Genomic DNA, 12,765 nt, shown 5'->3' with positions numbered 1-12,765 from the left:
TCAATTGCCCACTTAAGTTAAAATAGCATCATTCACCCACATCGATTTAGAATCGGGTGGTTAACACGAAACGTGGATTACACGACCCCAGCCCACCACAGTGACAAAATCCAGCCCGTTATCTTTTGCCCCACCACAAACTCCGTATCTTCAACACAAATTGCATTCTCCTCTGAGGCCACTGTGTCTGGTTCAGCCAGATTGTTCTCAACCTCAGCGGTATATTTACCATTGAGCTGAGCTTCTGATCCCATATCCTCGCCAACACAAAGATCACCTGCTGCCCCTGCCTTAGCCCATCTGCTGCCAAAACTCTCATCCATGCCTTTGTCAATTAGAGACTTGACTATTCCAATGCTCTCCTATATCCAGCCTCCCATCCTTCACCTTGTGTAAACTTCAGCTAATTTAAAGCTCTGCTGCCCATATTCAATCCTGCACCAAGTCCTGCATCACCCCTGGTCCTTGACCTACACTGGTTCCCAGTCGCCCAACGCCTCAAATTTAAAATTCTCATCCTTGTTTTTAAATCCCTTCACGGTCTTGCCCCTCCCTTTGACAACAATGCGTTCTTCCAACTCTGGCCTATTGTGGATTTCTCACTCCTATCGCCTCACCATTGGTAGCCGTGCCTTCAGCCATCTAGGCCCTAAGCTGTAGCATTCCCTCACTAAACCGCGCTGCCTCGCTATCTCTCATTTGTCCTTTAAGACCCTCCTTAAAACCTATTTCTTTGACCAAGCTTTGGTCCTTCCAAATATCTCTCTTATTTTAAATTTTCATCTTTATTATTCCATAAAAGGACACAGATTTAAGGTAATTGACCCAAAAACCAAGAGGGGTGATGAGAATTTTTTTTATGCAGTAAGTTGTGATCTGGAATAAACTGCCTGAAAGGGTGGTGGAAGCAGATTCAATACTAACTTTCAAAAGGAAATTGGATAAATACTTGGAAGGGGAAAAAATTACGGGGCTATGGCGAAAGGGCAGGGGAGTGGGTTGAATTGGATAGCTCATTCAAAGATTCAGCACAAGCATGATGGGCCGAATGGCCTCCTTCTGTGCTGTATGATTCTATGAAAAAGTCCTATTCGCAAATAACTGGTGATCAATGGCTGATCTAAATGTTGCTAAGAATCTTGTGTGCATTAAAACTATGATTTGCAATAGAAACATACCAAAAGAACATCTTTACAATGTGGTACAGACATTGAATTTGAACAGCAGCAATTTATGCAATAACATTTTTGTTTAAAGTAGAGTTTATAGTTTCTACAATCTGAATCATGAGAATTCCTGGTTTTATAAGAGTGCAGTGATATATATGAGGTTGGAATAATCTGTTTTGACGTGCAGTCAAATACCCTTGAAGTCTCAATACATCTTCAGCTTTGTTGATAACAGCTCGACATTGACTAGCTAGATTCTTAATTTTTTTTAAAATTCATTTATGGGATGTGGGCGTCACTGGCAAGGCCAGCATTTATTGCCCATCCCCTAATTGCCCTTGAGAAGGTGGTGGTGAGCCGCCGCCTTGAATTGCTGCAGTCCGTGTGGTGATGGTACTCCCACAGTGCTGTTAGGGAGGGAGTTCCAGGATTTTGACCCAGCGACGATGAAGGATCAGCGATATACTTGTAAGTCAGGATGTGTGACTTGGTGGGGAATTTGGAGGTGGTGGTGTTCCCATGTACCTGTTGCCCTTGTCCTTCTAGGTGGTAGAGGTCTGCCGAAGAAACCTTGGCAAGTTGCTGCAGTGCATATTGTATTTAAAAATTATCTTGATAAAAAATTAGCGATAATCACATTCAAATCCTTTTCAAGTTTACTAATGGACACTGGAAATCCCAGGGGATTACCAACAAATTGCAAGATGGACCTGCTTATTGTGTATACATCTCAGTGTTATCACTAGGATTTCAATAAAGCGTAGTGGTAAGCATGTAAAGTTATTGCAGAATATCCACATGAAGTATGAAAAATACCCAGTAGAACAATTACAGATTTTGGCCTTCCAAACAATGGTCAGATGCTGGTGCTACAAGTTTGTTGTTGTTGGGAGCAGGTGATGAATTAACAGTGTCATGCAAGAAGCATATTCACCTTTATTCCCTGTTGATACCCGTAAGCCAATTAGCTTCGTGGCAATCCTGCATATTTCTATTCCAGTGAGCATAATGTTTAAACTTGTATCCATTTTGAAATCTTGCATTCCTTAGCCCATCTATTTGGTGCAGGTCCTTTTGAACATGATCAAACTCTCGTAGTCATGCAACTTCACTTGTTATCAGAAAATCTTATGAGAAATAATGGGCAGGAGTTTCCGCTCGGTTGCGTTGCTTTTTTTTTCAGCGCAATTCACCCAAAATCGGCCAGACGAGCGCAAACAATTGTGGAGTTCTACGGGCAAATTACATTCAGTGCAACTCAGCTTTCCGTAATCTTTTGTGTTAGTTTAAAAAAACATTGCGCTAAAAACCAGCTCTGCCCCAACATCTGGCCTGCCTTCAGATCGAATTAATCACCATTGCAAATTTCCGCTATTTGCGCTCGTTTGCAGGCCTTTGAGGAGGCTCTAAAAATTAAGCTATTTTTAGACGCAAGGTCAGTAATAGGCACATTTTAAAAGCTTTAAATATATATTTTTTAAATTACTAAAAAACTGACTACTCTACACAAATATAACTAGCAAATGGTTCTGTGTAGTTTTTCTAAAGTCAATTTCAGTTATTTTAAATCGGGTTACTCGCAGGTAGTGGACTAGACACTAATTAAAATGCTTATTTTTTTGTAACAAACCACTTTTCAACTGTATTACTCAAACTACACCAAGTTATCATTCAAATATATCAGGAATATTTTTTAAAGCAAAAATTTTATTTTTTAATTATGTACTAAAACACTGCCCAATTGTGCTGGTTCAACCATTTGGCAATATGTAAATGAGTTCTCAACTCGCCGCTTGCACCCAAAGTGGAAACTTATCTCTGCAATTTGTTTAATAATGTCAACAGTAGGAGACCCAGAACAGCTCCTTCGAGTTTTTTACTAGTCACTGACTCCTAGACGCAAGTTTCCCATTGATCACTACCTGCTCTTTACTGCTGCACTGATTTTCAATCCAGCTGGCTAATTTGTTACTAATACTGTACCTTGAAGCATTCTGAGTTACGTTTTTAAAATCCTCGTAGATTAGACTATTGAATTATCCTAATGTATCATAGACAGACTTGTGAAATGGGCAGACACATGGCAGATTAAATTTAATGCAGAGAAGTTTGAAGTGATGCATTTGGAAGGAAAAATGAAGAGATGGAGTATAAACTAAATGGTACAATGTTAAAGCGGGTGCAGGAACAGAGAAACCTGGGGGTTCACAAACACAAATCTTAGAAGGTGACAGGACAAGTAGATAAAGCTGTTAAAAAGCATATGGGATCCTTGGCTTTACAAATAGAGGCATAGGGCTGGATTTTGATACTGGAGGCGTGTAGGAGGCAGGATTACAACTTTAGGGGTTGTAGTCCCGCCTCCATCGAGTTGTGGCCAAACCACGCGATTTTCACTTGATTGACCTTGTCGGGCCACCCGGCAACAGGTGACGTCACAGATTGACATTTCATCCATCAACAAAGAAGGTGACTCAACCGTGGCTAACGGATAGCGTAAGATCCATGGAGAGGACATATAAATTAGCCAGAAAAAGCAGCAAACCTGAGGATTGGGAGCAGTTTAGGATTCAGCAAAGGAGGAAAAGGGATTAATTAAGAGGGGGAAAATAGAGTATGAGAGTAAGCTTGAAGGGAACATAAAAACTGACTGTAAAAGCTTCTATAGATATGTGAAGAGAAAAAGATTGGTGAAGTCAAGCGTAGGTCCCTTGCAGTCAGAATCAGGGGAATTTATAATGGGGAACAAAGAAATGGCAGACCAATTAAATACATACTTTGGTTCTGTCTTCACAAAGGAGGACACAAATAAGCTCCCAGAGATGTCGGGGAACATAGGGTCTAATGAGAGGGAGGAACTGAATGACATCAGTATTTGTAGGGAAATGGTGTTAGGGAAATTGACAGGATTGAATGCCGATAAATCCCCAGGGGCTGATAATCTACATCCTAGGGTACTTATGGAAGTGGCCCTAGAAATAGTAGATGCATTGCTGGTCATCTTCCAAAATTCTATAGACTCTGTTCCCATGAATTGGAGGGTAGCTAATGTAACCCCACTATTCAAAAAAGGTGGTAGAGAGAAAACGGGGAATTACAGACCGGTAAGCCTGACATCGGTAGTGGGGAAAATGCTAGAGTCCATTATAAAAGATGTAATAGCAGAGCACTTGGAAAACAGTGACGGGATCGGACAAAGTCAACATGGATTTACAAAAGGTAAATCGTGCTTGACTAACCTACTGGAATTTTATGAGGATGTAATTGGTAGTATAGATAAGGGAGAACCAGTGGATGTGGTTTATTTGGACTTTCAGAAGGCTTTCGATAAGGTCCCGCATAAGAGATTAGAGTGTAAAGTTAAAGCACATGGGATTGGGCATAAGGTACTGACTTGGATAGAGAACTGGTTGGCAGACAGGAAGCAAAGAGTTGGAATAAACGGCTCTTTTTCCGAGTGGCAGGCAGTGACTAGTGGGGTACCGCAGGGATCGGTGCTAGGACCCCAGCTATTCACAATGTATATTAATGATCTAGATGAGGGAACTAGATGTAATATCTCCAAGTTTGCAGATGACACAAAGCTGGGTGGGCATGTGTGCTGTGAGGAGGATGCTGAGAAACTCCAGTATGATTTGGACATGTTGGGTGATTGGGCAGATGCATGGCAGATGCAATATAACGTGGATAAATGCGAGTTTATCCACTTTGATGTCAAAAACAGGAAGGCAGATTATTATCTGAATGGCAATAGATTGGGAGAAGGGGAAGTGCAATGAGACCTGGGTGTCCTTCTGCACCAGTCGCTGAAGGTAAGCATGCAGGTGCAGCAGGCAGTTAAGAAGGCAAATGGTATGTTGGCCTTCATAGCGAGAGGATTCGAGTACAGGAGCAAGGATGTCTTGCTGCAGTTGTACAGGGACTTGGTGAGACCACACCTTGAGTATTGTGTGCAGTTTTGGTCGCCTTATCTGAGGAAGGATGTTCTTGCAATGGAGGGAGTGCAGCGAAGATTCACCAGACTGATACCTGGGATGGCAGGAATGACGTATGAGGAGAGATTGGGTCGATTGGGCTTATATTCGCTGGTGTTTAGAAGAATGAGAGGGGATCTCATTGAAACTTATAAAATTCTAACAGGAATGGACAGACTAGATGCAGGGAGGATGTTCCCGATGGTGGGGGAGTCCAGAACCAGGGGTCACAGTCTAAGGATAAGGGGTGAGCCATTTAGGACAGAAATGAGGGGGAATTTCTTCACCCAGAGAGTGGTGAACCTGTGGAATTCTCTACCACAGAAGGCAGTAGAGGCCAATTCATTAAATATATTCAAGAAGGAGTTGGATATATTTCTTAAGGCTAAAGGGATCAAGGGATATGGGGAGAAAGCAGGGACAGGGACTGAATTTGGATGATCAGCCATGATCGCATTGAGGCTCGAGGGGCCAAATGGCCTACTCCTGCTCCTATCTGCTATGTTAATTAGGTCACCCCTCAGCCTTCTTTTTTCAAGTGAAAAGAAACCCAGCCTGCTCATCCTTTCCTGATGGGTATACCCTTACATTTCTGGTATCATCCTTGTAAATTTTCTCTGCGTCCTCTCCAGTGCCTCCTTTTTATAATATAGCGACCAGAATTGTACGCAGTATTCCAAGTGTGGTCTAACCAAGGTTTGATACAAGTTTAGTATAACTTCTCTACTTTTCAATTCTATCCCTCTAGAAATAAATCCTAGTGCCTGGTTTGCTTTTTTGTGGCCTTGTTAACCTCTGTCACTACTTTCAGTGATTTGTGTATTTGTACTCCGAGATCGCTTTGCTCCTCTACCCCACCCAGACTCGCGCCCTCCTAGTAATAAGTGACCTCCCTATTCTTCCTACCAAAATGTAATACCTCACATTTACCTGTGTTGAATTTCATTTGCCAATTATATGCCCATTCTGCAAGTTTTGTTTTTATTCGCTTATGGGATGTGGGCGTCGCTGGCAAGGCCAGCATTTAATGCCCATCCGTAATTGCCCTCGAGAAGGTGGTGAGCCGCCTTCTTGAACCACTGCAGTCCATTTGGTGAAGGTACTCCCACAGTGCTGTTAGGTAGGGAGTTCCAGGATTTTGACCCAGTGACAATGAAGGATTGGCGATATACTTCTAAGTCAGGATGGTGTGTGACTTGGAGGAGAACTCGGAGGTGGTGATGTTCCCATGCGCCTGCTGCCCTTGTCCTTCTAGGTGGAAGAGGTCGCGGGTTCGGGAGGTGCTGCCGATGAGCCTTGGCGAGTTGCTGCAGTGCATCTTGTAGATGGTACACTGCAGCCACGGTGGAGTGAACGAATGCTTCAGGTGGTTGATGGGGTGCCGATCAAACAGGCTGCATTGTCCTGGATGGTGTTGAGCTTCTTGAGTGTTGTTGGAGCTGCACTCATCCAGGCAAGTGGAGAATATTCCATCACACTCCTTACTTGTGCCTTGTAGATGGTGGAAAGGCTTTGGGAGTCAGGAGGAGAGACACTTGCCGCAGAATACCTAGCCTCTGACACACTCTTGTTGCCACATTATTTATGTGGCTGGTCCAGTTAAGTTTCTGGTCAATGGTGACCCCCAGGATGTTGATGGTGGGGGATTCAGCAATGGTAATGCCGTTGAATGTCATGGGGAGGTGGTTAGACTCTTGCTTGTTGGAGATAGTCATTGCCTGGCACTTCTGTGGCACGAATGTTACCTGCCACTCATCAGCCAAAGCCTGAACGCCATCCAGGTCTTGTTGCATGCGGGCATGGGCTGCTTCATTATCTGAGGAGTTGTGAATGGCGCTGAACACTGTGCAGTCAACAGCAAACATCCCCTTTTATGACCTTATGTTAGAGGGAAGGTCATTGATGAAGCAGCTGCAGATGGTTGGGCCTAGGACACTGCCCTGAGGAACTCCTGCAGCGATGTCCTGGGGCTGTGATGATTGACCTTCAATCACCACAACCATCTTCCTTTGTGCTAGGTATGACTCCAGTCAGTGGAGCATTTTCCCCCTGATTCCCTGATTTATTAATGTCTTATTGTAATTTGTTGCAGTCCCCCTCAGTATTAACTATGCCGCCCCAATTTGGTGTCATCCACAGATTTAGATATTGTGTTTTTGGTTCCAAAATCTAAATTGTTGATATAAATTGTGAACAGTGGTCCAGCTAGCTATCCATTCTGCTTCTTGTCCCCTGACTCCGCATTCTCTGACCTTATTCACTATTCTATTATGTGGTAACTTATCGAAGGCCTTTTGAAAATCTAGATAAATTACATCTACTGCATTACCCTTGTCTGTTCTCTCTTTTACCTCTTCAAAAAATTTAATGAGATTGGTCCAGCAAGGACTTTGGGGTAGATTTTCCTTAAGCTGTCGGGAAGGAGGTGGGACTTCAACTTTCGGGTTTTAGTCCCGCCTACATCGACGTCCGGCCAATCCGCGTGAATTTCCCTTGATTTACCTTGTTGAGCCCGCCCAGCGGGCTCAGCAGGCCAATTAAGGGCCAGCTGTGATGTCACAGACTGAAATTCCATCTGTCAAGCTGTTTGAAGCTGTCAAACACTGACAGTCTGACTTCTAACCTGAGTCCTTCTACACAGACTCAGTTAGAAGTCTCACTGGCAATGAAAGCTTGAAGGCTGTCACTTTTGACAGATCACAGCCATTTCGCTTTCAGTGCCGGCTGAGTGATGGACTCCCGAAACCTAGAGGAAGAAAGGCTGTAAAGTTAAGTACAGATAATTTAAACTTCTTTAATCACTTTAGACACACCAAACACACTTACCTTTGCACTTATGCACCCATCACTCACCTGAACACCGACATCGCGACCCCTCCAAGTCCTTTAACCCGACGGCCCGACTGCTCTAACCTGGCGTGGTTTGGAGCCGTCGGAATTCCACAAGACACCCCTCAAAATAGGGATTAGGCTAATAACTGCCTGTTAATTACCTGTGCGGGACGGGTACCCGCCTCCTGTGAAACTTACGTGGAGGCGGGTTTTGGGCGGGATGCTGTCGGGACCCCATATTTTGGGATTTCCCCCCCCCCCCCCAACACGCCTGAAACCCCGCCTGACGGCTCGAGGAAAATCTACCCCTTTATCTTTTGAAGTCCATGCTGACTATTCATTATTATATTTTTGGCTTCTAGATGTTCTTCTATTTTCTCCTTTAGTAGGGATTCCATTATTTTTCCTACCACCGATATTAAGCTAACTGGTCTATAGTTCCTTGAACATGTTTTATCTCCCTTCTTAAATATAGGTATTATATTAGCTGTCCACCAGTCCTCTGGCACTGTTGGAGTCGACAGAAATCAACAGGCTGAAACTTTTCTTTAGGCAAAAACAAAACGTGTCTTACTTTAATCACATCTCCACGAGGACTGAAGACCCAGCCTCATGCAGGGGCTAAGACATCATCACGCAACCCACGTCATCACGTTCCTGACGCTCTTAAAGGGACCCTGCACCAATAACCCAACCCAGCATGTACATACCACAACATTGTTATACAAAGTGAATTATGTTATTGTCCCTTTGTGGTCTCCGCCACAGCACTACACTTTTTTTCTAATGAATTATTAAATATATGTAGTAATGCCTCTGCTATCTCTTCCCTAGATTCTTTTAAATTGGGCGGATGTAATCCGTCCAGACCAGGGGTTTTATCCTGAGTTTAATTAGTTTATTTAATATATCTCCTTTTTATTTTAAATGCAGTTATTTCATTACTAATCTCATGATCCAATGTCATGTCCACCTGTTCTATCTCCCTGGTAAATACTGAAGCAAAGTAATTATTTAATATTTCTACCATCTCTCTATTACTGCCTGTGGTATTATCCTGTCCATCCCTTAGTGGCCCTATTGCCATCCGACCTTGCTTTTTTTATTGATGTGCCTGTAAAATATTTTACTATTTCGTTTTATGTTCCCTGATAATTAATTTCATAGTTCCTCTTTGCCTTCCTAATTGTTTTTTTTGACTTCTTTCCTAATCTCTTCGTATTTTCCCTTATCATGCTGTCCCTGCTGTCCATGTACTTACTGTATGCCTCGTTCCTTACCCTCAATTTTTCCCTCATGGCTTTATTCATCCATGGTGTCTCATTAGTGTTTAGCTTGTTCTTGTTTTTTAGCAGAATATATTTTTTCTGGACTCTATTGAACACCGTTTTAAATGTTTCCCATTGCTGTTCTACATCATTATTTATCAATTCAGTTACCTCAAAAGAATTCCAGTGGATTGGTGAGCTATTATTTATTGCTAGTAACTCAATACTGACTTTCCTTAGGATCGCTATTCTGCTTAGCTTAACATTGACATCCCACAAAATGCTGTTGAGCATTCCTCAGTGTTGATATGCTAACTGGTCTATAATTCCTGAGTTTAGCCTCCAATTTCTAAATCTTGTTCTACCTTCAGGTACAGCTATTCTACTTATTGAATTCCATAAAATATTAACCTATTTCCTTGCTCAATATCTTGAGAATACTATAGTGTGTGCAATCTGGCCCATGTACTCTATGTATATATTTAATTCCTCATATTTTACTGATCTAGTTTTAGTTTTGTTAACTGAAATGAATGTATCTAGGATCTGTCACCAGTCTTCATTTGTGAAGAATTCATTCACCAACATCTCCCATTTCTTAGCCTTCTATAATATTTCTAACACACTTGACCCTTAACAGATTTATCTTGTCTCCATTTACTGCATGCATGGCTTTAAAAAAAACACTTTGGATTCCTTTTGCTGCTATCTTTAATCCTCCATTGCATTGCCCTCTTACCTTCCAATCTGAAGAAAAAACAGAATATTGCAGATGCTGGAAATCTGAAACAAAAAACAGAAAATGTCTTTGTGAAGAGGCTAGACAGCTTAACATTTCGTTGATGAGCCGAATAGCCTCCCTCTGTGCTGTACTATTCTATAACATTTCGGGTGCACGGAGCCTTCGGAATGGTCCATGGACCTGAATCGTTGACTTATCTCTTTTCTCCACAGATGTTCCCTTGGCCTGCTGGGTGTTTCCCAAATTTTCTGTTTCTGTTTCCTTTTATTTCTCCTCAGCTCACTTCATCAGTGTCCAGTAATACTGCAATGTTTTCCTTGCATCTTATAAATTATTACAGATTAGCTTTTAGGTTATATTTCACCCTTTTTTTCAGAACACTAGTTTGGTCCTGCTAGATTTTATCTTAGAGATGCGGAAAGTATACCTCTACAAGTAAAACCTTAAAAAGTATTTATTTTTATTCTATTTAATTTTGAAGTTCCTCTTCCTATTTAATCCTTCCTGAAGATTTTCTAAAGTTTTGCCCAATTATATTCCTCCTACTTCATCAGACCATTTGCCCTGATAATTGCAGATCAAGCTTACGCGGGCTCTATCTATTCCGGGCAGGTTTTACTTTTGTAATGAAGCTATCTCACCTATGTAGAAATCAAGTAAATTGTCAATATAGCTGTTCAAGCAGGAAGAATGAGTCTTAAAAACTAATTCCTGTAAGATTTGTGAAGAGTTTTCTGTCCTCGACAATTAATATGTAATAGAAGGGCAAAATCTAGCCTCCTTTTTGAGTGATTAGTTTGCGGACATTGATTTCCTGGCAAATAGCATTTTTAATGTTAAAGTCTATGGCAGCTAGCATTGATAAGGCTTCTTTTTCGATTACCCTTCTCCCTCTTCTTTCCCATTAAGCATAATACTAACATTTCTAACCACTTTCATTACATACCTAATGCCTCCCATGTCTCATGGAGACAAATGGATGTGACATGCAAGACTTTGTCACTTGTGTTATATCCTTAAGGTCATTGTGCAGGCACATTACACCATGGAAGGATGTTTTAAGAGGCATGTTCATTTTGCTTTGTTGGTTAAAATTAATGTTTAACGGGCAAAGTAGCGTGATAGAAGCTGTGCTGTGTTGGTGTTTTCTTCTTTTGGATGAAGTATTGATCACTTGTGTGCAATGTTCATTGTCTTATTAGAGTGACTGGAGGAGAATTATTTGAAGATATTGTGGCCAGAGAATACTACAGTGAAGCAGATGCCAGGTAAGCCTATTCTTTTTATTGTGAGACTGAGGCCTGGAAATTCCTCAGAGTTGCTCTGAGGAATTTCCTGGTCTTAGTTACTACACCATGTTTTTTCAGTTATGTGTAATTCTTTCAGTCAGTGTACACTGCTTAATCAGGCTGAAGCTAAATTTAATGCAACAAAAGCTTGAATGTTTTTAATAATGCAATTGAACTTTGCTGAAACCCAATTTTTTTTTTAATGCAGTAAAGGTGCTACGATATAGCACCAAGCCTATTTTCATTTATAGGCTCCAAAGCTTTTTTTGTAAGATACAGCAAACAATTATTTTCTAAGTCTTTGCAGTGAATATTCCTGTGATTTAACTTTTTTAAATATACACTTTCCATTTCTGAAACATTTTTTTGCAGTGGTGGGGAAAGCCAAGATGCTTTTAGAAATTATGTTGATTTGATGTAGAACTGGCTGCCACATTAATTTTTGCATTTTTATTACAAGGATCAGTAATTATGATATCAAAAACAACTGGAAAATTCATATGCGATAAATAGGAAATCATAAGTATTAAAGGTTGGGGTGAATTAAATGAGGTACTATATATTACGTCTGTACTTTAAATTGCTCATCGGCCAACAGACAAAAAAATTTAAAGTACAAAACGATTTTTGTAAAGAAATCCTGATGTAAAAATGAACCTAAATACATAATGCTTTCAAAATGTTTTTGAAAACATCTGCTAAAGATATAGGGGTAGAATTTCTGCTTTGGGCGCAATTGGCGATCCGGGCGCAAATTGTGCACAAAATTGCGCCCGTTTTGTAAGGTTTTTTTCTCCTCTTCCTCTCTCCCTCCCCCCCCAAGTTTCCACTCAAACTTTGAATATCGCTGAACGCAATATCTGCCATGAACCAGCGCAATCGGGCATTGATTTAAAATGTAATTTTAAAAACAATGTACTTAAAAAAAAATTTAAAAAAAATAAAAAAAATATTCCTTGATATATTTAAGCATGGTAACTTGGTGAACTTTGATTAATACAGCTGAAAATGGGTTTATCTCAAAAAATAAGCATTTTTAATCACTGTGTCAATGCACCAGCTGTGACCAACCCGATTTTAAATGCCTGCAAATGACTTTTAAAAAATATACAAAATTATTTTCTAGTTATATTGGGGTACAGTAGTCAGTTTCTTAGTAAATTTTTTAAAATGTACCTATTAGTGTCCTTGCAGCTCAAAAGATTCAGTTTAACTTTGGAGCCTCCTAGAAGGCCTGCAAACAAGAGCAATTAGCGAAAACTCCCAATGATAATTAATTCACCCTGGGGGCGTAGCCAGTTTTGTGGGCAGGGCTGGCTTCTAATGCAATGATTTAAAAAATAGCACAAAAGATCGCGGAAACTCGATTTGCGCTGAACACAATTTGCGCTTAAAATGCCGTGAGCTTCGGCGGCGGTTAAGCTGATTTCGGGCAAAATGTGCTAATATAAAAGCGCAACTGAGCGGAAACTCCAGGCCATAATGTTCTGA

At 41.0% G+C, this 12,765-nt stretch overlaps 1 protein-coding gene across 46 annotated transcripts in view; it reads left to right on the top strand.

The window, feature by feature from the left end:
* LOC147122949 (calcium/calmodulin-dependent protein kinase type II subunit delta) overlaps positions 1-12,765 on the top strand; it is a 508,322-nt gene that overhangs the window by 337,331 nt on the left and 158,226 nt on the right. For all 46 annotated transcript variants that reach the window (XM_085962275.1, XM_085962278.1, XM_085962273.1 and 43 more), the window contains exon 5: positions 11,188-11,253. In XM_085962275.1, the coding sequence (XP_085818401.1) occupies positions 11,188-11,253 (66 nt within the window). The remainder of the gene's footprint in view (positions 1-11,187; positions 11,254-12,765) is intronic.

This window comes from Somniosus microcephalus, chromosome 2, assembly GCF_052327205.1.
Source record: "Somniosus microcephalus isolate GS21.2 chromosome 2, FLI_Smic_1.0, whole genome shotgun sequence".
In the NCBI taxonomy this organism is placed as follows: Eukaryota; Metazoa; Chordata; class Chondrichthyes; order Squaliformes; family Somniosidae; genus Somniosus; species Somniosus microcephalus.
This window is presented reverse-complemented; position numbering and strand designations above follow the sequence as displayed.